The sequence below is a fragment of the Xiphophorus maculatus genome, chromosome 20 (genome assembly GCF_002775205.1).
Source record: "Xiphophorus maculatus strain JP 163 A chromosome 20, X_maculatus-5.0-male, whole genome shotgun sequence".
NCBI classification, from domain to species: Eukaryota; Metazoa; Chordata; class Actinopteri; order Cyprinodontiformes; family Poeciliidae; genus Xiphophorus; species Xiphophorus maculatus.
The window spans coordinates 29091959-29114897 of NC_036462.1; the positions used below are offsets into that span (position 1 = coordinate 29091959).

Consider the following 22939-nt stretch of genomic DNA (forward strand, 5'->3'; position numbering starts at 1 on the left):
TTTTCTTTTTCAAAATGTAAAAACAAATATATTTGGAAAAGAGTTACGCATTCAACGTTAATATTTAAAATAAACCAGAGCTAACCCTAATTAGCTTAAAAGAAAAACTCAAGAGGTTTTGTTTGTCGCCATAGATACCGAGTGAAATTGAACCCCATTGTTCCTACAGTTAATGAAATACTTCTAGTGGCTTAGGTTTTTACCTCTCCTGCTTTCAGTGTTCAGCCTCATGCGGTGACGGAGTTCAGCGGAGGGAGGTTTTCTGTCAGGTTGGAGACCGGCGTAGCCCCGCGGAGACCGGCTGTGCCCAGCGCTCTCGTCCGCCGTCCAGCCAGAGCTGCCGTGTCGCAGACTGTCCCTCTCGCTACCGCTGGAGAGAAGGGGACTGGCAGGCGGTAAGTCGGAGCGAATGCCTGCAGGTTTTAAACAATCCAGTCTGTAAGTCGAAACATGCAGCGTGGCCGCGCTGCCTTACCTGGCGCTGGATGAATGTACTGAAGTTGAGTCGCTGCTCCCGTCGGAGGCTCCCACTGTGTTGTCAGAAGGCCAGAGAGAGAAAGACAAAAGGGGAGGGTAGAGGCACCGAAGCCCCCAGTGGGTTTTGTTTTTTTTTCTTCTACCTCTCAAAAAAAAAAAAAAAAAAAAGAAAAGAGACGGAACACCGAGTCCCAAAATACATTGAGGGAAAACATTTAATCTTTCCCAAGTTTAGAAATACGTCACAGAGCTACAAAGCTAGCTGGAAGAGGTTGGAAGTTGGAGTGATACGGGCTGCGAGTGGGGTCATTATTAAAACAATTATTTTTACTGAAACCCAGGTGAATGAATGGTGGCATTGCTTCAAAATAGCATTATTCAAGTTGAAGCAAAAAGTACCCACTTTAAAAATCACTTCTGTACAAATGAAACAGTATTTGATTAAATCAATTGTTTGATTATTAGAGCTGATTTATTTTACTAAGGACATAATCAGACAAAAATTTATAAATTTGCTTACTTATAAATGACATAAATTACATAATTTTGAATAACTGACATTTGGGTTCGGGAAACATACATTTCCAAACCTCACTTTCTTTTTTTACAACATTTAACTTTTGAAATAAATACTTGCATTAGGCAACTTAAAGTTCAACAATGCAAACTACTTCCATTCTCAAGACATACTCTGTACTTTATATTTACTTAAAATGGCACAGTTGGCTCATCCAACCATCTGTCCATCCTTCCTACTTTCCTTCCTTCCTTCCTTCGCACCTATTTCCAGTGGGTGTTGGGTAAAAGTCAGGGTATAAATGGAGAAAATTGGGTTATTTTTTTATAGACTTCTTGCTTTAGGTAGGATCAGGAAGGTGGGGCCAACTCAGTGTTGTAGTCAAGACCACCTAACCTGAGACCAAGACCGAGGGAAGTCGAGACCGAGTCGAGACCAAGACCAGCGCCCTGCGCTACATGACACGGTAAAATGTGAAATATGATCAAAATTGCTAATCAAATTGATCTGAAAGATTCCCATTCCCATAAAAACACCTAGATATTAAATACTTAGAGCTGAAATAAATGTAACCAATATTAACAAACTCTTTGTTCTGCTTATCTAAAAAGATAACGCCCTGGGCATTTGCCCATGTCAGAAATCACCACTGTCTGCACCATTAAACATAGCAATCGAGGCAATACCCTGACACTAAACAGCGCTGACCAAAGAGCAACAGGCAAGAAGTAACCAAGCACAAGGCGCTCACCATGACTGCTCTCACCCTCTCTCCCACTGCATGAAGCCAGGCAGCACTAAATGCTGTAATATCTGTCATCATGTCATCATGGCAGACATTACAGCTGCCACTTTGAACGAAAACAATCAAAGATCAATGCGCATGCTCTGCGTGTTCTTTCGTTCTTGTGTTTTATTTGCTAATTAAATAAATATCAATGTATATAATTAAATAAAAATAATGATAGCTACTGCAGTGTACGCAGAGCATTACAAGAACAAAGAATGGCTCCCAGTCAGGCTCCAGTCCTTTCTTCTTAGTAAAGAGAAGTTCAGGAGACTCGGATGGTTCGTGAATGTCTCATCACTAAATTGCAGACTTTTGGACACATTATTGTCCCATATGTGCGACACGTTAGTTAACACCTCCGCACAATAATTCAGTGCAGTGAGTGACTTTTGTTTTTTTCATCACAAATGTTTATGTGTCTCTGTACAGCTAGCTTTGCTAACATCACGTCAACGGAGCTTACCTTTCTTTGAGCTTCTTTTCTAAGTGACGGTAAAAGTTAGACGTGGTCCCCACCGTGTGTGAAAGCGAAGCGCTGCTGAATTAGCTGTCGCCATTGGATTTCTTATGATTTATGCGGCGCATTTCTATTACTGACGAGTAGACAGCCATCTTCTTCCGCTCAAAGGAAACCACTGCGCATGTCTGTCTCGGAGCGCCGCGTGCGAGTGAAAGGTGGGGAGAGGGTGGGGGGAGTAACAGAAACACGTAATTGGTACGTCACGTTATTACTTGAATTTTAATCGGTGCGTTTGGCATCGAGTGAAAACGAACATGTTAACAAATGAACTGGACAGTATGCTGTAAGTTTAGTGATATTTCCACAGTTGCGGTCTTCACTGGTCTTGAAATAAAATCCCGAGTCCTCAGCGACCGAGACCAAGACCGGTCTCGAGTACTACAACACTGGGCCAACTTTGTATGATTGTGCTTAAAAGTGACTGAGGTCAATTGGCAATTAATGGTTAAAATTGATTTGATAACTATTACAATATGCAAAATGCCAGAACAAACACAAAAAGCAGAAATGAGTAAAACACATAGCAATCAGTCATGACTGCTGACATAGATAACACATGTGAACTGGAACCAAAATTAAAGTACAACACAAAAGTAAAAAGACCAGAGTTTTCTCTAACTATTTGAAGCATAAGTTAGGACAGGACTGGCCCTCCCCCACATGTTGCTGCACATTGCCAGTCGACTGGTTGAAGGAAATCTGCAGAAAGAAATATCAGTTTTATATTTGTAATAATGTAAAGCCATTTGAATTCTGCTATTTTCAGCCCACTGAATTTACTTAAAAAGCAGGCTCTTGATATGCAAAATAAATTTATAAAACTGTGAGAATTCAAAAGTTCTTGGGGGACCCCTGCTGGGTTTGGGTCTCCAAGCAGAGCCTTGTTTTGGTTATGCCTCAGACTGCTTCAGTTTTCCCACAGCTCTTCCTCTTCAGTACTTTCATGCAAGTTGTTCCCTTTAAAACGTCTGATATTAAAAGTGCAATTAGTTTGAAGAGTTGAAGAACACTTTTTTTTTCTCTGCTAAACTCACTTTCTGTACGCTGAAGGCTTTGGTCGCTTCTAAAGGAAAGTTCAGACGGAGTTTTTTCTTCATCAAGTTCACTTGATGTCAGATTTGGATCACGAAGCAGCATGAACTGCGTTTCTAAAAACAGAGCTTAATTAGCAATGAGAGGAGTGTGCAAGTCCCAGTCTTTATGGTCCGAATTAATTCCCGAATTCCTGAAATTTGGGAGCCGAACCTTCAAGGACCAGTATAAGTGTTATTCCTTCCTCTTTAAATCAGATTTTGTCCCCGTAGGCGGAAGCTCTGTGACAAATTATCGTAATGTGTGCATATCTTAGTGATAGTTGTACTTAGACGCTCTGATACGCCTGTCAACACAACTAAACACAGCTCTTCCAGTTGTCAGGGTTCAACATTACAGGAGTGACGAGGAGCGGCTGCAGCAGGATGTAGCCAGGGCAACACTTCTGATTCTGACGCAGCTGGAATGTTTCAAGTAGACGGCTGTAATAGACTGAAATGTCACAAGGTTTGATGTTTCTCTTCAGTCTAGATACATTTTTACTCCAGGCTTTCAACCAGCTTCCATATTTTGATAAATCGTCATATTTTTGTGTTTTGATGGTTATGTGTTTTTATCCTGCCTTCCTTGAAACAATGTACAGTTGTTCCTCCAGCTTTTTGTGCTTCGGCAATTGAGACACAAGTTTGAATATAGTAAATAATAAGTATCGATGCTTGCCAACTGTAGTTTTAAAGCTGCGTACCTTTAATGATAGTCATGGGTGGCATTCCTCTAGTTTCTGTGATGTTTTTTTTTTTCACCCCCTGGGCTATTTCCAATCAGTCCCGACTTGTGTTGGTTGTAAATGCGGGGGCAGGGGGTAGGATTTTTCTTTTGGCCAGTTGCCTGGAAGTGTGCAACAACAAGTGGGGGAGTCGCAGTGGTGTTCTATGTACCATGCCATTAAAAATTATTCTTAATGGGCACTTCCTCTTTGGTCTCTTGAAAAAGGACGTTAAAGCACACTAGCAAGTATAAGGGAACCTTTTTTTTTTCTCCAAAGAGTTTTTGCGGCACTAGTGGCTCGTATTTTTTTTTTGACAGTAGGCAGACAGGAAGGAGGGTGAAGAGAGGGGAGAAGACATGCAGCAAAGGTCGTCGGGACCGGGAGTCGAACCCGCGACGTCCGCGTCGAGGACTAGAGCCTCCAAACGTGGGGCGTGCTAACCCCCTGCGCCACCACAGCACGCCCCAGTATAAGGGAACGCCCCAGTATAAGGGAACCTTTAAGCTGATTTGGAAGTGTAACTTTCTTAAATCATTTGTATGCTTTAATACTGGTGACCGTCTTATTTCTGGTACATATACTTTAGTAATATTTTTATTGTTCGCACATTGTTTTTCCCTCTTCTGATAGTTTGCTTTGACATTTTCCTCTATTTGTTCTGTGTGATAAAAACACAAACTTAATTCATCTTGCTCCTTTCTTCTTAACCGCCACTATACTTTCCCTTGTCCCACCAATAGTGGCACAATCCCGATGTTACGCCGTATCTTTTCCGTCCCGTTTCCTCAACAGTGCAGTAAGTCCTGCGGATCGGGCCATCGAAGGAGAGCATTGCAGTGCATTGATTACAACCATCACGAGGTCCATGAAATGTACTGCGTGAACCAGATCAGACCGCCGGACATAGAGAGCTGCAACACACAGGCTTGTGAGCTAATCTGGATCACTGGGGAGTGGACGGAGGTGAGCCGATGTTGCGTCTCTGTCCTATTTCGCTCTCGTTGTTCAACTCCGACTTTTAAGTTAGTTGAGAAATGCTGCCCTTCCTTCATGCCAGTGGTTTTCTCTCTCCTCCAGTGCTCGGTGAGCTGTGGTCAGGGCTACCGACAGCGTCTTGTCTCCTGCAGTGAGGTGCACGTGGAAAACGACAACTACGAGTACGGCCATCAGTCTTTGTCCAATTGCCCTGGAACCCCCCCAGAGGGCTACATGCCCTGTAATCTAGGCACATGTCCACCTCCACAGGAGTGGAGGGCTGGAGTCTGGGGACCGGTGAGCTAGACTGTCCAGCCAAATATTGTGTCGTCATTAAAAAGAACGAGTGAGATTAATGTCATTTACGCAAGCCCTGGGCCTCATTGAAAGTCTGCTTTTAAAAAATGTGTCAATACCAACCTGGGATCACTTGAAGCTTTACAACGTAATACGACAAAAGGCCACTATTAATTCTCAAGACAGGAGTGACACATTCACAGTCTACACAAAAACTATTATGATGAAATAATTTGATATGAGTGAATAATTTGTAGTAAAATTAAAAAGGATTAAAAAAAAATACTTATACAATGTTGGAAATTTCCCCAGAATCTAATAAACAAACAGAAATAATCCTGTTTGAGTCTGTCTGAGCTATAATTATCATTATCCTAAAGCGATCTGAAGATTATTACATTTTTAACAGATAATAAATAACCTATAGAGCTTATGTGAATATAGGTTCCAAATTATTATGCAAATTGGATTTAAGTGTCATAAAGATTACATTTTTTGCTGTGCTATTAAATTTCTAGATGGTTTTGTGTGTCAGGGCTCTTTGAATCACTATAATTAATTTCAGAGAGCTGGTTGATTAGTTTGTCTGGTGAGCTCAATTAAAGGAAATCTACTGAAGAAGGATGTTCCACATTATTAAGCAGACCACAGGTTTCAAGCAATATGGGAAAGAGAAAGGATCTCTGCTGAAGAAAATAATCAGATAGTGTAGAGCCGTCTGACAAGGTATGAAAACATTAGATATTTAACGAAAACTGAAGCGTTATCATCGTACTGTGAAGAGATTTGTGGCTGATTCAGAACAAAGATGGTTTGTACAGATAAAGGCAGAATGAGGAAGGTTTCTGTTAGACAAATTCATCGGATTAAGAGAGCAGCTGTTAAAATGCCCTTACAAAGCAGCAAACAGTTATTTGAAGCTGCTGGAGCCTCTGGAACCTCAAGGTGGAGGATTCTCCAGAGGCCTGAGGTGCATGAAGCTACTATTGGGCCCCTAACCAGAGCTCACAAGCAGAAACGGTGGCAGTGGGCCCAGCCGTACATGAAGATTAATTGTTCACTGATGATTGCTGTGCAACCCTGGATGGTCCAGATGGACGCAGTAGTGGATTGGTGGTGGACGGTTACCACGTCCCAACACGGCTGTGACATCAGCAAGGAGGTGGTGGAGTCATGCTGTGGGCTGAAATCATGGGGAGAGAATCATTGTTCGGCCCCTTCAGAGTCCCTGAAGGTGTGAAAATGACCTCAGCAAAGTATATGGACTTTCTGACTGATCACATTATTTTATGGTTCAAAAAGAAGAGCCAGACCTTCAGTAGTAAAATCATCTTCATGCATGACAATGAATGCTGCAAGGAATACCACTGTGTCATTGGCTGCTATGGGCATGAAAGGGGAGAAACTCACGGTGTGGTCACCATCCTCCTCTGACCTCTGACCTATTGAGAACCTTTGGAGTTTCCTCAAGCAGAAGATCTGAGGGTGGAATGCAGTTCATATCAAACCAGCAGCTCTGGGAAGGTTTTCTGACATCCTGCAAAGAAATTCAAGCAGAAAATATCCACAAACTCACAAGTTCAATGGATGCAAGAATTGTGCTGTGATATCAAAGAAGGTTCTATGTTAACATGTAACTCTGTCTGTTAAGATGTTTTTGATTGCAATAGCTTTGATTTTAGTACATGTGACCACTTAATGCTGCAGATTCAAAGAATGACCGTTTGCAGTTCTTTATAATCCATAAAATGTTTAGAAAATCTGCTGTGCATAATAATTTGGAACAGTGCATTTTGAGTTTTTTATTTTTGAAAAAAAAATACTGTTCTCATGGGGAGCTTTGTTCAGTAAAATTTTATTTATACTGTAATTGTTCATGACTTGAAAATTATACTGATCATCATTTGCATTTAAGAAAATCTGAGAAAATATCACTTGCATAATAATTTGGAAGACGGTGTACTTACACTTAATATCTGAAGGGTTTCTTTTCATAAAAAGGCCTAAAATTGAATGTTCAAGTTTCCAACACACTGTTGTAGAAGCTACACTGCTAGCTTGAAAACCAAACGCTGAACAGAATAAATTACGCCAAATTAACATGACTTTTACATTGTTGTGGTTGTCTTCACTCTTATTCAGTGCTCGGTAAGCTGTGGGGACGGTGTGGCAGAGAGGACAGTGCAGTGTGTGTCGGCAGACGGACGAGAAAGCAACAGGTGTTCTCCAAGCGAAGAGCCTGACAGCAGAAAAGTCTGCAGTAATCCAAGCTGTGAGTGTTGCTAAGTGACCTGAATGCTGTTGCTGTGCTAATAGGTGAAAAGGTAGAGATGCACCAATCAGTGTCTGAGTTAACGATGATGCGGTATGGAATCTGTGTTTCGAGTTGGACAACAGCTGAATCAAGCTAAAAAAAAAAACACCAGTTTTGGTCAAACGTAGTTTTCTCAGTGCATCTCTTGTTATAGGATCAGATCAAATCCAGCCCTTGCAAAATCCAGTGTGTTTGTAACTCAGTGTGAATCATTCATTTCAGAAAACTTTGGGGGAAGCAGTCCGCATCCGAGTTTAAACTTTAAAGATTTATTGTTCCGTGTATTGACTCTTTACCTTTAGTTTAGCTTAGTTAGATAGGGTCCATTGGTAGACATGACTTAGCAAAATGTCTGTTCTTGAATAAATAGCATTCGGTTGAGTTCTTACTTAGCTTTCTTTCTCTTGTCTCCAAGGCAATTTGCCTTTGAGCTGTCTTGACATTCAGAGCATAAGCGGCCCCATTCCAGACAGTGAACACTTTCTCAGTGTTCAAGGAAAAGCTTTCAAGGTAAGACAGTTTAATCTCCTGAATACAGACAGAATCTGTTGTTTCTCTTCTGTGAACCAGACACATTGAGAAGCTTAATATTTTTGAAATGAGTGAAGCTCGACAGGCATCTATTCGATTGTATGTCTGGAGTCGACCTTAATTTGCCCATAGTACTTTTCCATCACCTCCTTTTCCTTCTAAAACCTCGTTGCCCTTTTCTTCCTGTTAACCTTCTCTTCCATGACCTTTATCTCAACTCTCACTCCTCCTCTGTCTGTCTTGCCCTCAGGTCTATTGTGCAGGAATGCAGACGGAGACTCCACAGGAGTACATCACCTTGACAACTGGAGAAGAGGAGAATTTTTCTGAGATCTTTGGCTTCAGGTGAACCTCCAGCAGGATAACAAGGAGAGCCGTCGGGGTTATTTCAAAAATCCACATGTCCGTGGAATGAGGAAATTCCACGGACATGTCAGCCGAAGCTGAGGTTTTTCCTCTGTAATTCTCCAGGCTCAACGACCCTACTCAGTGTCCTGCCAACGGCTCCAGAAGAGAAGACTGCGACTGCCGAAGGGACTACACCGCCGCAGGCATGACCACCTTCTCTAAAGTGCGCCTGGACCTGAGACGGATGAACGTCATCAGTGAGTGGCCCACGCACCCAGAGCTAATGTTTACTCTACGTTACACTCAAATGAGGACTGTCCTTTTAATTATGTCCAGCTTCATGAGGGTTAATGGGATCAAGATGTCTGCAGTTTAAACAACAGACATTAGCAAGGCTTACATAAAACTGCTGTGGCAGTTAGTTCTCATCTTTAGTAAGTAATTTGTTCTTTTTGGTATGTCTCTCCCGGTTTTGTCAAGTTGTGTCTGTATTTTCACATTAATTTTCAAAACTTGTTGCAAATTCTCAATTGCATTTGGCTCTGGACTTAATCTAAGCCATTCCATTGTGGTTGGTGGCAATTTGTTGCATAAAAAATGCCTTCCACAGTTTTCATATTTTTATTTGTGAAAGATAAAAGAAAGCATATTGACATTGATAGACGTTGACAAGACGAGTAAGAATGCTTTTGTCAAGACACTGCCAAATGTCGCGCAATATTTCTTTATTCATTAGCATAGATTCACGGTTGCACATCTATGTGAAATGCATCCTTTAGAAACATTTTTTGTTTCGTTTCGCTCTTGGATCCCATTGAGTTTAATTTTCTGCTTTTACTCGATGTTTAGCTTCAGATTGGCGGTTTGCTTTCACTCGTGACGGCAAGAGTCCTGTCCCGTTTGCCACAGCCGGAGACTGCTACAGTCTGGCCAACTGTCCACAGGTGAGCGTCATCTGCAAAGACTGAACTCTACCCCGAGGCATTTTGTTGTATTTATGCAGAGCATGTCTTCAACTGCAAAAAAGACAAATCAAAACAGAGGAAAAATAGCGGGAAGCACTTAATGGACCCGTTGTATTAAAGCTGCATGCTTCTGCTTCTGCAGCTGGAGTTTGTAAATTATTTCTACGCTCCTGTTTCAGTCGAAGGAGTCAAGGGAGCCAAGGATTTAAGCTTCCTTCTTCTTTTTGACATGACTTTTACATTCAGCAGGAGTTTTTATTCAAAACAACATAAAGACAGCGAGGGACACTTTATCCCTCACCTCCTGAACCAAAGAGACTTCATCCTGCTGTGAGACGAGGCAGGGGACTGATGCGTTTGTGCTTAGATGAAACCTCCAATATTTCAACAGGAAAACAAACAAATCACAAAGCAACAGACAGCCCTCTCGCATTTTCTCGCCATTGCTCCTGCCCTGCGTCTGCAACATCTCCTTCAATTCATCTTTGTTGCGTTACTCTTGACATTTTTCCTTGGCTGTTGAAAGCTCGCTCAGCTGCGCCTGCATGTAAACAACTCTCCCGCCGGGCATGATATGCAATGGCAAGAGATGGAGGAAGTGTCTGTTAACCCAGATGATATCACACAAGCAGCACAGCAACACAAACAGTGTGAAAAAACATGTCAAACGTCAGGTTTTGCCAGCAGTGGTTCTTGTGCGTATGGCGCCCCGGACATGCCCCGTCCCACTGCCACCCGTCACACTCGCTGCTACTTTCTCCCCTTCATGAAATTTCCTGGTTGAGCGTAGCTGGAGGTACCACTCAACCACTCATGGTGAAAGGGAAGAAGATCCCACAGAAAACTTTGTTCATTCAGCTTGGTACTCTGTGGTTGGCAACAAACGCAATCTGATCTTCCGCTTTCCAACAGAAGCTCCCTGATGCGCAGCAGAGTCAGTTCCTTATTGGCTGCACTCGCATAAGATTATTGGAAATTTGTTAGGCTACGATTAAATCAGTTGTTTTTGTTGATATAATTCTTGTACCACTCTCCCCTATAGGCTGATGCCGCCTTGGGAAACTTCCCGTTTGGCCAAATGTCAAAAACCGCCACCAGGTTTCACTGTAAAAATAAGCCGATAGTAATATAGGAAAGAATGAAACTTTGGCCTTCAGTTGAAACTATAAGAACATACCTGTCATTCGTCCTCTTCCTGCTGCAACATATTAAAGCATGTCTGTGAAAAAAATAAGCGGGTATGACTTTCATGCCTTTAATTTAATGCATGGTTATGTTTACTTTGACAGAACTGTCTTTTGACTACGTGCTAAAATTTTGTTTGGAAAAACAAAACCAGACCAGCTGTTTTATGTGTCTCTGTTGTGTATGTTCGATGAGTCTCATTATTTTATGTCTCAAAATGCATATTTTTCTCATAATTGTTTCTAACTACTGCATTATTCTTTCACTTGGACCTGTACCCACTCTTTATGTTGCTGTCTTGCTTTAGGGACGGTTTAGAATCAACTTGTCAGGAACAGGTTTCAAGGTGGCTGAGGAAATCACCTGGATCTCCCAGGGAAACTATGCTGTCACTCGTATCCAGAAATCGCAGGTACCTCATCACGCGCACACACACACACACATGCATCCATCACTTGCCAAACATGTAACCGTATTTGATTTCCTTAGATTCACCTGCATATCGGCTCATAAACCTCTGGTTGATTATTTTTTTCTTTTTAAGTTGATTTACTTGTTTTCTTCTTATATCTGCAGCACTTGCTAAATACTGAATACAAATAATCTTTAGTATGCCCACCTTTCTGTTTTAAAACCCCTTTTTCTATTGGCTCATTTAATGTTGAAATCTTCTAAGAAAGTGAATCTTGGGTGTTCATTAGCTGTGAGCCATAATAATTAAAACTGACCGAAATGAATAAGAAATACATCACTATGGGTTTTTTTAATCAACATAATATATTTTTGTCTCTTTTTAATAAAATGATTGAAATAAATTAATCAGTTTCATCTCACTGATTTGTTTTGAAAAATTACTGAAGCGTCAGCTCATGTCATTATTTCTGTGTCCACAGGATGGCAGCAGAGTGACAGGGATCTGCGGAGGGTACTGTGGAAAATGTACGCCGTCCTCTGGTGACGCTCTGCCTGTCACAGTTGAATAGATCTGCAGCAACAAAACAGGTGCATTATCATTAATTACAGAAGATAAAACAAATATATCAATGCGATATTTCTGCTTGCAAAAAGTTGCTGGCAGCATTTGTTTTTGCTCATCTAACACACGTTTTCTTGGACAGCTCTTTAAACGGCTGCATGTTAATCCCGATTGTGTGTTTTGCTTTTATTTACTTGCAGCGCTGTGTATTCTTCTTCTGGTGCTCAATTTCCCTCCTCATCAATGGTGCTACGGCCAACTTGGAGCTCAAACTCATCCATCACCTCTTTGACTCATTGTGTGTGTGTGTATAGTGTAAATTATTCCACTGTAAGTACTGTAAATAGACCGATCAAATCTATTATTTATTCTACTGGCCATTTATTTTTGTATTGTAAAATAATTTAAAGGTTTTGTTGTCAAACGCTTGCGCTAAATATGCTAGTATTAATGCAGTTTATGTCAGATTTGCCTTCCACATTTTATCATTAATGTTTACCTTTAAAGTTACTGTGCAGTGCAGCCATATATGTGTATGCGTGTGTGAGTGTGTGTTTGCTTCTCTCCAATAAGTCCAGTAATCGCCTTGTGATGGTGTCCAAACCAAATGTTCTCATGCAGTCTTCTTTTGAAAAAACAATTACTCCTCAAGCAGCAGCAGCAGCATTTATACGTACAAGCATTATGTAACGGCTGTTAGCTGCCGGACCTTTAAGAAGTTGTCCTGCGGTAAGTCGATCCGACTCTGTGCGTTTCTGCTTCCACTTACTGAGCCGCTGAACTCCTTCGCGACCTCCGTGCTTAAATTCCCCTCCCTTACATACGCGGTCCAGCTAAATTTTCCTCGGATCTGCTGCGTTTGAGGCTGATCCGATCTGAAACCGGTTGTCTGAACCCAACTGGACTGCGTGGGAATCCTTCCTCGCTGCTAACTCTGGCTTTCATTCGCTTGGACTGGAGAGAGGAGGAGGTTGGAGGTTGTTTAAGTAAGTGGAAATCTACGGGGTCAGGTGCTATGAAAATGTTTCTACTATGCAGTTTGGCTTCTACAGATTCTCAACGTCTTGGGGACAAAGTTACCCGGGTGGTAAAAAATATATGAGATGTACCGGTGCTTTGCGGAAAAATAAAATTCACACTCCTAGGAGCCTTTCATATTTGGCCAGGTTACAACCAGAACTCCTTGTATTTCATTAGGATTTTGAATGCAATCCTAACAAAAAGAGTAAAGTGCATATATACCGTATATCTTTTTTCAATAAAAATAAAAGGAAACAGAAAAGCTTTTTGTCAGCATGATGCCGCCACCACCATGTGTCACCATGGGGTGCTGCGTTCAGGGTGCTAGCTTTATATCTTCTTCAAAATTGGCCACAACCTGAACTCCAGATGACCTGTATTATTTTATTTAGTGGCATCAAAATAAAAAAGGAGCTGAATGCTACTTTTAAGGTTGTGGTTGTAATTCGGTACAGTTCAAGGGTCTGGATGCTTTTGCAGGGTTTTGTAATTCTGCTTAGTTGTGTAAAAAGGCACATGACAGGATTCTGATTGCAGGTAAAGCAGAGTTTAAGATGCCACACATCAAAGGAAGCTAAAGTCCTCTGGTCCAGCATGCAGTAACCAGAAAAGAGCTGTTGGTCTTGTTAGTTGGGCGTCTTCGCTCTATTTTCTAGGTAGAATAAGAGGAAAAAGACTTCACCTCAAGCCAAATAAGATTCCACAGATACTCTGGAGATGTAATGAAGATGCGGGGGTTGTTTGACCCTAGAGACAAGTCAGTCTGTCCAAAGTGCTGCTCATGCGTCCTGTACCTCACGTTCTTTTCTATATCCGAGTCTGTCCAAACTGCACATTGTCTTCTGGCCTTCTGCTTTGTCGTTTTATATGAAGAAATCAGGGTACTTTATACTTTGCGCAGTTTTATTTTATTTTAATTTTTATTTTTTTGCTCCTCTCTAGCCACTGTTACACGCTACTGTGACCTGATCTGCTAAAAAAATATTAGAAAGTCCAGAAGGAAATGCGTGGATTATACATAATTGACTTTAAGAAAAAGAAAAGAAAAAAAGCCATTTTTGTTACTGTTGTGAGCCATTGTGTGTGTGTGTGTGCGTGTGTGTGTGCGTGTGTGTGTGTGTGGTGCTATCTCGGCGTCCTATGTGCGCAGCCTTCAGCCAAAGGAAATTCACTAGTCTTAATCTACGACTTGGCAAGTATTCAAAGACACGGGGATGAAAACAGGCTGTGTCTTACTGAAGGTCATGACTGACAAATGCACTTCTGATTGTCAGAACTTAGTCCAACAATCAGGTTCTCAGGTGTCATAATGAAGGGATTATTTTATTTAAGTGTGTCCTCTTTTTTTTAATATTTCTTCTTACATTTAACTCATGTTTACCAGGTAACACAACACGTATCATTTCTTTTACTATTGTAAAATGCCTTTTGTTTTATATGCAAGTATTTATTGTACCTACGTATGTGATTGTACATAAAATCGTGGCTATGAATGATTACAGACGAGTGTTGCCATAAAATGAACAATCTAGCAGTATTATTATTATTATTTTTTCTTCTGTTGTATGAATACAGTCATTTATATTTCAGACCTTTCGGCATAAAAATGTATGAGCAGTATTTGCTTGCGTCATGTTAAAATAGTGATTTATGTATGAAACGCAGACGGGGCGATGATTGGATTGTAATAAAAATGCTTGACATGCGTCACGGTTCTCTGTCTGATCCGCTCACTAATGCATCATTTCCACAGCAGTTGGTCCTGTGCGGTAAAACAGAAAAAAAAGAAACATATCACGAGAAGATGACAGTCTGCTTAATGGTTGCACAGTAAAATTCCCCCTGCATAATGCATCTGTGTAATTATGATTACGCAGTTTAAGTCTTCTGAACAGTCTCACTCATGGCTTGATAGATGGGTTATGCAGAACTAATTTGGTTCTGTTATGGCAGTAAATTACAAGGTTAATGATTGTAAGGACATACTTTTTTCCCCTGAAGAGCCACTAGATTGGTGGGACATAATGCCAACTGAGGGCTGCGTGGTGGAGCAGTTGTTAGTCGTGTTGGCCGGCTGCAAAAAGGTTGACGGTTCGAATCCCTCCCAGAGATTTGTTTGCATGTTCTTGCTGTGTACTTGGGCTTCCTCCCAAAGTCCAAAAACATGCATGTTAGGTTTACTAGTCTCTAATTTGGTTTAGAGAAATCTGATCTTCTGACTAAACTGATTACATTTTGTGACACCCTTGCTTCATTTCCATTAATATTTCTCATCCAAAAAAAAGGTTTTGGGAGAAATGAAATATTGTTTTCTAACAGAGTGTATTGAATAAATGTCACAAACTTGGATTTCTGCAAATTGAATAATAAACATTGATAAGGGTAAGTGCATGTAAATTCAGCATTTCGTCTTCATTGTGCTAAATTCTCCGTCTCTTTTCTGTCCTGATGGAGTCTCTCCTCCTGCTCTTCACTCACTGATCCCAGATTACCAGCAAACCGATCCAGATGTGAAAACAAGTCGTGCATTTTGATGCTTCTGTTGAATCCGTAGTTCAGGAAGTTGACCTGATCGAGCAAAACCAGTGTGATTTTTGTATTCAGCTCATCAAAATGACCCTAAAACAGTTGAAAAACCCCAGACGTGTTTTTGACTGTTGATCAGTGAATGCATGCAGGGAACAAACAAACCTGCTTGCTGTGTTCCCTGGTCTATATGATGTTTGTTTTCTAAGATTCCCTCACAAACCTCTGAGGCCTTCACAGAGCAGATTGGACAAAAGCCAACTGCTTGCTATATATTTTATTAGGTCTATCAAAGTAAAGGGTGCCTATTATGGAATGTGTGGCATATTTTTAAATATTTTTTTCACCATCTGAAATGTTGTCAGATTATGTTGTATGGATTCAGTATTTTTGTGAGCCTGTGTGATATCACACAGCCTCACAAAGGCAAATTTTGCATTCAGTTCCACTCAGTCTTAAACTCTTAAACTCAGACTAAAAGAGTCTTAACACTTTTAGTTTATTTATTTCTGCTTATTATAGTGTAAAAATGACCTATGTCTTAATGCTGAATAAAAGAGAAAAAAACTCCAGTTTTTGTTTTTGTTGAGTTTCTATCAATGAAGTGACACACACACACACACACCCACACACACACACACAAAACATCAGTGCTGGTGTTTCTGTATCAAAGCAAAATAAAAATAATTTTAAAGGTGGCTGCCCACTTTCTAAACCAATTCAAGGTCTGACTGAAAGCCTTTCAGATTCCACCCAAGCAGGTATAAAAGTTAAAATCCTCCTTGCACGGTAGATTTCAAGAGTGAAACAACTAGATTTTGTGTGTGTGGCACTAGTTTGGCCTCCGTTCAAAGTCAGCCCAGATTACCTTGAGGAATGATGATGATAACGCTTGAGACTCGGGGCTATAAAGCTCCCCTCTTTACTGTAAATCTAAATTAAGACTTTAAACAGGGCTCGACAAATCAGAAACAGCCTTTGCGTTAGCTCTTATTTCTGAAGCAAAAAAGAAGAAGGGAAAAAAAAACTAGCTACAAGCTGGGAATAAAGTTCCTTTTTTGGCTGTCGGCATGCGTGCAGTGGGTGTTATCACAGTGAAATGGGCCAGGACTCCATAATTCCTAAAATTCTCTTTCGCATTATCTTAAGCATCTCGCCCGTGAACTTTAGACCTGCAGAAGTGTGCCAGGCCTGATTTAGCTTCCAGAAAAAAACAACAAAATATCAAAACAAAAATGGTTAAATAATATTTAAACATGGGAAAATATATTTTTCTAAAAGAAACCTGAAAAGTGTGGGAAGCATTTTTATTGAGCCCATTTTACTCTGACACACCTAAATAAAATCTAGTGCAGGTAATTGCTTTCAGTATGATCACAGTTAGTGCAGCTGTTCTGCAAAAATCCTCTGAAGGATGTCGGATTACATGAACTAAACAATTTCAGGGAGCACGATGCTGTTCCTCAAAATGGAAGTTGAATATAATGCAGAGGAAGTTGGATGGAGCTAAACACAGAGTAATCCTGGAATAAAACCTTCTAAAGACTGCAAAAAAACCCTCACAAAATCCCCTAAAACAACAGACTTTAGTTTGAGCTATTTTGTAAAGAAGAATGGGAAAATATCTCAGTATCTAGATTTGCAAAGCTGGTGGAGACATCAGATTTGTAGCTGTCATTGTAGCAAAAGCTGCTACTACAAAATGTTGGCTCATAGGGGAGCTGAGTATAACTGGACGCCACACTTGAAACCCATGATTCATTTACCTTCCACTTCACAATCACACATCACTCTTTGTTGGTCCATCAAACAGCATCTCAAACAAATATAGTGATGTTTGTGGTTCTGTGGGGATAAAATGTGTAAACATACGAGGGTTATAAGTTTAGTAAGATACTGTAATAAGCAGCAAAGTGATCTCACTTCAGGAACTCGGTAATCTCTCGTGAAGGAAAGAGAAAATGGATTTTGATCATGAATTTCTCCTGGGAGAGAAAGAATAAAAGTGACGCTGAAAATGGTCAATCTGGGACGATCTATGGGACTCGCAAACTCCGAAGTATCAAAATGTATTTCTGGTTTATATATATAAAAAAAGGCTACAAGCTTAATGCTCTAAGTATGTTTAAAACAAACTGAGCCTGGATGACATTTAACCCAGAGCAACAGGAAGGCACAGAACCATACACAAACACACTTATTGTAAATTAGAATAAAAGCCTGACCTGATTGAGAGAAATGGAAGTCATTTTTATTCAGCTGAAAAAAAACCCAACTTCCAAAAAGGATTTTTTTGTACACCACTGTTATGAAACGCAGTGAAACTGGGCGGTGATGACGGTATCATGCTGTGGGAATCCTTTTCTTCAGCAGGGACAGTGAAGCTGGTTTATTTACCTGAATAACTTTTTTTTTTTTTTTTTTTTTTTTTTTAATAAAACCACATCTAAATGAACTTGATGGCCATGAATAGTTTTGCTCCACTTCACAATTACGCACTTCCTTGTGGTCCCAGTGAAATACAAGGTTTGCCACTGATACCTCTAAGAAGTAACTGCTATAAAAGCATAGGCGTTTGGGATTTACGGCCTGGCGTAAAAGTGATCCAGACTTTCAAGGTGGAGCAAATCGTGCGTGCCAACATCTTCTTTAAAGGGGAAAAGGGTTTTCATTCCTCCAATAACAGATCTGGGTCGGAGAAGGAACTAATAACGCACTCTGTAATTCACTAGAAGCGTCTCCTAATTATAGTTTGTCCTGGTGAAAAGCAGGCCTTCCATTGGCTGAAGAGCTGCAGGGTGGAGCTGCTTACCGGAACTCCATTCATTAAAGACGGAGCTTGTTTGGACTGAACCCGCAGCCCGGTTTTGGAAGCGTTTTTTTTCCCTTCTTCTTTTTAAATAGGTATTAAACTTTGGGGAGCTTTCCCAGCTCTTTCGAGTTTCAATTTTTACGCGCGTTTACGTGGGAAGACAGGAAACTGACCTGTGCTGTTCTGGGATCAGCGCGTCATGTTGAGCCGCAGCTCCAAACGGAGAGATTCCAGCAGATCGGTAGGTTCACCCACATCTGTTTGATTTTGTTTGCTTTGCTTTTATCCTGCGCGATTTACATTTCCGGTTCTGGTGATGCACGCAGCTTTATGTTGTTGTTGTTTAGTGTAGAAGAGCGTGCGTTTTTTTTTTTTTTTTTTCTGTTTTCTGTCTGTTGCTGCTCAGTCCCGTTTCTATGGAGATGGACTGTTGTACTCTTGACACTTGAGTCATCAGTAGCTCATCCAGGATTTTTTTTTTTTTCTATTTCAGTCTGTCACTTTAAGAAACGTCTTGTTGCGTCTTGGGTTTTGATAGAAGCATCTCATTTGAGCGACGTGAATTAAATTAGGTCTATTTACTCTAAAGAAACATGCTAACCCAAGTCCTCGCGGTCAGAGTAGGAGTTATTTGCTTGAAGTTGTGAGTCTCTCATCCTCTGCCTCATCCTTATCCCCCGTTCAGCTGAAGCCTGCGGAGGAGCAACAAAGAGGACAGCCTTGTATCACCTGTGGAGATCAGTGCCCGGGCTTTCTTCTGCACAAATGGAGGTAGACAAAAATATTTACAGTGCTTTGAAAAAAAGCATTCATACCCCTATAATTTTTTTTTACACATTTAATTTATTTATTTTTGCCAGGGTAAAACCACAAAATGTCATTGGTCACACACGAGCTCAAGGGCTTTTTTTTCTTTTTTTTTACCAAGTCGTTTTCGCAATCTGTAAGGTGTTATGTGCATTTGAATACAGTTTATTTAACTCTGGTACCCTAAAATAAAATCTAGCTGCCTTCAGTTTGCTCTAACAAAGCAGAGTTGACCTGTGTGGGATTTCTGTCCGGTGTAAATATACGGTAGCTGCTCTGTGTGCTGTTTTGTTGACAAATATGTCATAAATCAGAGATGCTCTAAGTATGTTTAAAACAAACTGAGAAATTTTTATAGTTTCTCACCAAGTTTGTGCTGAGAAACTTAACTTGAGTTCCACTTTGCCATGAATGAAGAGACTTACGGTTTGTGTCCAGGATGTGTGGGGTCTGCAGAGACTTTAGCTGCTCTTTTCCTGACCCTGGCCTACACCTAGCAAGTCATGGACGAAGAGAAAGTCAGGCCTGATGATGCTCTCTGCAGAACTACATGCTTATTTCGGTTTGGCTGCAGGAAGTACAGATTGTGCTGAACCTTCTTCTGAACAGCGATTGTATGTGACGACCGTCTCAGGGTGGTTCCTGTGACTTGGAATTTATTCATGGTAGACACAGTCTTGTTGTTGCCCATCAGCTTGATCTACTCCCATGATAAAACACGTTGGTGGCAGCATTTGTTGATCTGGACAAAGTTTTGTCACACACTCCTAAAATCTGTCATTTATTGAAGAGTTCCATGAATTTGTTAATGAGAAGACAGAACGCCGAGCCCAGCCTCGAACAAAAGCTGTTGGAGAAAAACTCAACATTAGTTTACAGCATCACCTTCCAGTAGGTAAAATACCCTGAACATCCAGCCACAGATGCAATGCAACGGAGTAGATTAAATAATAATTATATATCGGAATGGTCCAGTTAAAGTCTGGACCTACATCCAACCAAGAATCAGAACATTTCTTTTCACAGAGAGCAGCTATTGTAGCAGCAAGAGCTGAGTCTACAAAGTATTGACTCAAGATAGATGAATAGGCCATATTTGCCAGATTTTTATATGTAAAATAAAAATGAAAACCATGTATGATCCCCCCCACTTCACAGTTATCCCTTTTTCTATTGGTCTATTATGTGGCATTCCGATAAAATACATTATATTTTGTGGCTACGAGTTTCATGAATACTTTTACATGCCACTGAATGTATATGTCATGCACATAGAAATCAATCGCATCCTGCTAGATGGCAAGTCCGGTGTTTGTTTTTATGTCCAGAAATGATTTCCTTCGCCGCCGTTGTGACATGTAAGCTGCTCATTAAGCTGCTGCTAATTTGGCAACAGTAACTCTTCAGATTTCCTCTTCAAGTGAAGCAGCATTTAGAAGGAACCTCTCCTTTAAGACGGCCGTCTCATCAACTGCTGTGAGGAAGCCATGGTTTCATTCTCTGATTTAAAAAAAAAAAAAAGAGAGAATAAAAAATGTCCCCCCATTGGAGACGACACATCCAGCACGCAGGGCTTCCTCTTCCTGCTTTAGCCACAAGTAAGTCATCATTGTGCTTACACTGTGAAACAGGCTTTACATTGTATGGGGATGTGGTGTTGCTGTGAGCTACAGGTGATTTCATTTAGGGGCGTTAAAGTGTGACCAACATGGGTCACACTTTAATGAAGCGGCAGGAAACGCGCCGCTCACGTCACTTTACCAATGTTTTAAACGATGTCGACCGATGATTATTTCTACAATGAAGCTGAAGCTGCTTGTCAGTGGGTTGGTGAGAATTATTTGTGTTCAAAAGCACTGGTGTAAATTCTCAGTCATCCAGGACTGAGCAAATGTAAGTAGAAGGCAACAGGATTTTGTCTCTTATTTTACTGCTGGTAAAATAAGAGACGCCTTCACAGCTGCCGTCTATTTAAGCACTTTCTGCTTGTTTGTGGAAGAATACTTATAAAGTTATAAGCTTTGGAATCATTTTTTTTCTTTTAAGATGTAGCCCTACATGGCAGCACAACTCACCCTAAATAGTGTTTCTCCTTTCACAAAGACATTTTGGTGCCCTCGACAGCAGCTAGACTACCAGAATACCCACGCAGTCCCCTCTTTGCTTAAAGCAAACTATCAGGGGCAACAGTGAGCTCAGGAATGCAGACTTTTTAATTGCTCGTCTTTGTAGTCTCACAATAAAAAGCTGAAGTTTTCTTCCCCAGAAGGCTTACATAAACACCGGTGGGCACTGGTGCAACAGCTTTGGAATGCGACAAACTAAAAGTGACACTGAGGTTAAAACGGGAGTTTTTAAGAAGCATACTATGAAAGATGGGACAAAGGTTAATACATGTTTTACTTCATAGTGGTGCATATTTCATGTAATAAAATGTGTCAAAGGTGATAACTGAGGTGTCTCAAAGATATGCGAGTCAGCCATTCACAGAGTGCTTCATTGAAACTGTTTATGTATACATTATATATCATTGGAGTTGATTGATAGATGCTAAAGCCTTTAGACATACAACCAGAAATGGATCAAGTGGTCCGGTCAAAGTTCGGACCTAAATTTGATGAGGAGTTATTGGCACGACTTTATAGTTTATATTCACCAAAGTTCTACATCCAGTCCGACTGATCTCGAGGCTTTTTGCAAAAGAAATGGACAAATAATGTCTTGATGCTACTCCTGATCTAAAGCTGGTTTACAATTGATCAGCTCAGGGTTAGGGGTAGGGCTGAATGTACAGTTAGGCCCACAATTATTCACACCCCTCACAGATTTAGTGCCATGACAGCATGTGAAAAAGTCTAGTAGTCTGCTGAGCTTTCATTAAAATAAACAAGTACTGACGCTGCTTTCACCTTGCCTCCACCTCGTATTGAACCTTTAGAGGGTTCTGCCACTTTGAGCACAGCTGTGTTTTTCAGTTTGGCCCTTTCTTGTGAGCTGACTGAGGGTGTTGAGCCATTTCCTATTCATGATGAAGAAAGGGGAGACAGTGTGGCGTTGTGTGTACTTAAGATCCCCTCCCTCCTCCGCTCCACCCCAACTGGCCTACCAAAACACTGCCCTCAAGAATGTCCTCCTGTTGTTAGGCTCCGGTGTGTGGCAAACCAAACACTTCATGTGTAACAACCTTAAAGGTCTCAGGAAGGATCCATCACAGAACCTGGTGGGAGTTTAGATGTATAGATCATGTCAGAACTTTACATACTCTCATTATGGAAATGGCTATCTTATTAATTTGGGTCTTTTATTAGAACTATTATTTGTGAGTGGCAATGTGATGCAATGTGAAAAGGTCCATTTTGAATAAATTAAAATGTTTTCTGATCCACATGGTCCATACAATTTTGGATAAATAACTCTTGGCACTCTGCAATTGGTCACTTGTTTTGGCAAAATTAGCTGTGTTCATTTAAACCGGTTGCATTCCCGGCAACAGATCCAAGTTCCACACATTTAAAAAAAACTGAGTTTAGGTTGGGTCTTGCACTATGCAAGTCTTCCCAGACCCGTTTCGATGTGTGTCTGGAGTCATTGTCCTGATGGAACAACCAAGCTGTGTCAAATTGTCAACTCTTTCATCCAAGCGGTCACCTTCTGTGGAAATGAAATTGGTTAAAAATATATCGACCTGGACCAACCTGACAACCACTACTATCCACAGTGAAATGAGTTTCTCCTCAACATAGACTTGGGAGGATATTTACCAAAAGAGAAACTCTGCTCCCAAAAACCAGGATCCTTTGCCTCGGCTGAAAATTGTAGAGAGAACAGTTTCATGGTCAGAGGAGACGGTCCTGTCAAGCACGGTGGTGGTAGTAGTGTGATGTGTCTGTTTCATGGCTAGTGAAGGTGGTACAAGAGAGAAAACTGATCCGACAATATAGAAGATGAATTACCTTGAAATTTGTCAAACCAACTAGATGGTTGAAACATGGGTGTTCCATTAGGACAATGATCCCAAACACTCACACTGGTTTGGGGTTGAATAAAGCAGGCTATTAAAAGCATTGATTGGTTTATT

The 22939-nt window shown here is 40.8% G+C and overlaps 2 protein-coding genes and 1 long non-coding RNA gene across 4 annotated transcripts in view; 2 read left to right on the top strand and 1 right to left on the bottom strand.

Annotated features, from left to right (window-relative positions):
* Positions 1-12791, top strand: part of adamts9 (ADAM metallopeptidase with thrombospondin type 1 motif 9) — a 52866-nt gene extending 40075 nt beyond the window's left edge. The window contains exons 30-40 of one of the 2 annotated variants that reach the window (XM_023353469.1): positions 219-395; positions 4898-5068; positions 5183-5377; positions 7520-7649; positions 8107-8201; positions 8473-8567; positions 8694-8827; positions 9420-9514; positions 11028-11132; positions 11614-11722; positions 11897-12791. In XM_023353469.1, coding sequence (XP_023209237.1) covers positions 219-395; positions 4898-5068; positions 5183-5377; positions 7520-7649; positions 8107-8201; positions 8473-8567; positions 8694-8827; positions 9420-9514; positions 11028-11132; positions 11614-11703 — 1287 coding nt within the window. In that variant the 3' untranslated portion in view covers positions 11704-11722; positions 11897-12791. Of the gene's footprint in view, positions 1-218; positions 396-4897; positions 5069-5182; positions 5378-7519; positions 7650-8106; positions 8202-8472; positions 8568-8693; positions 8828-9419; positions 9515-11027; positions 11133-11613; positions 11723-11896 lie in introns of those variants that run through there. The other variant, XR_002754569.1, reaches the window with a different exon arrangement.
* LOC111612347 lies at positions 11487-18448 on the bottom strand. The gene is made up of 2 exons (XR_002754570.1): positions 18228-18448; positions 11487-11705 (listed from the first exon to the last, which is right to left on the bottom strand). It is a non-coding gene; the product is annotated as an uncharacterized LOC111612347 (long non-coding RNA).
* Positions 18208-22939, top strand: part of prickle2 (prickle planar cell polarity protein 2) — a 120466-nt gene continuing 115734 nt past the window's right edge. Inside the window, exons 1-2 of the mRNA XM_023353471.1 lie at positions 18208-18295; positions 18740-18825. Of these exons, the coding sequence (XP_023209239.1) occupies positions 18254-18295; positions 18740-18825 (128 nt within the window). The 5' untranslated portion in view covers positions 18208-18253. The remainder of the gene's footprint in view (positions 18296-18739; positions 18826-22939) is intronic.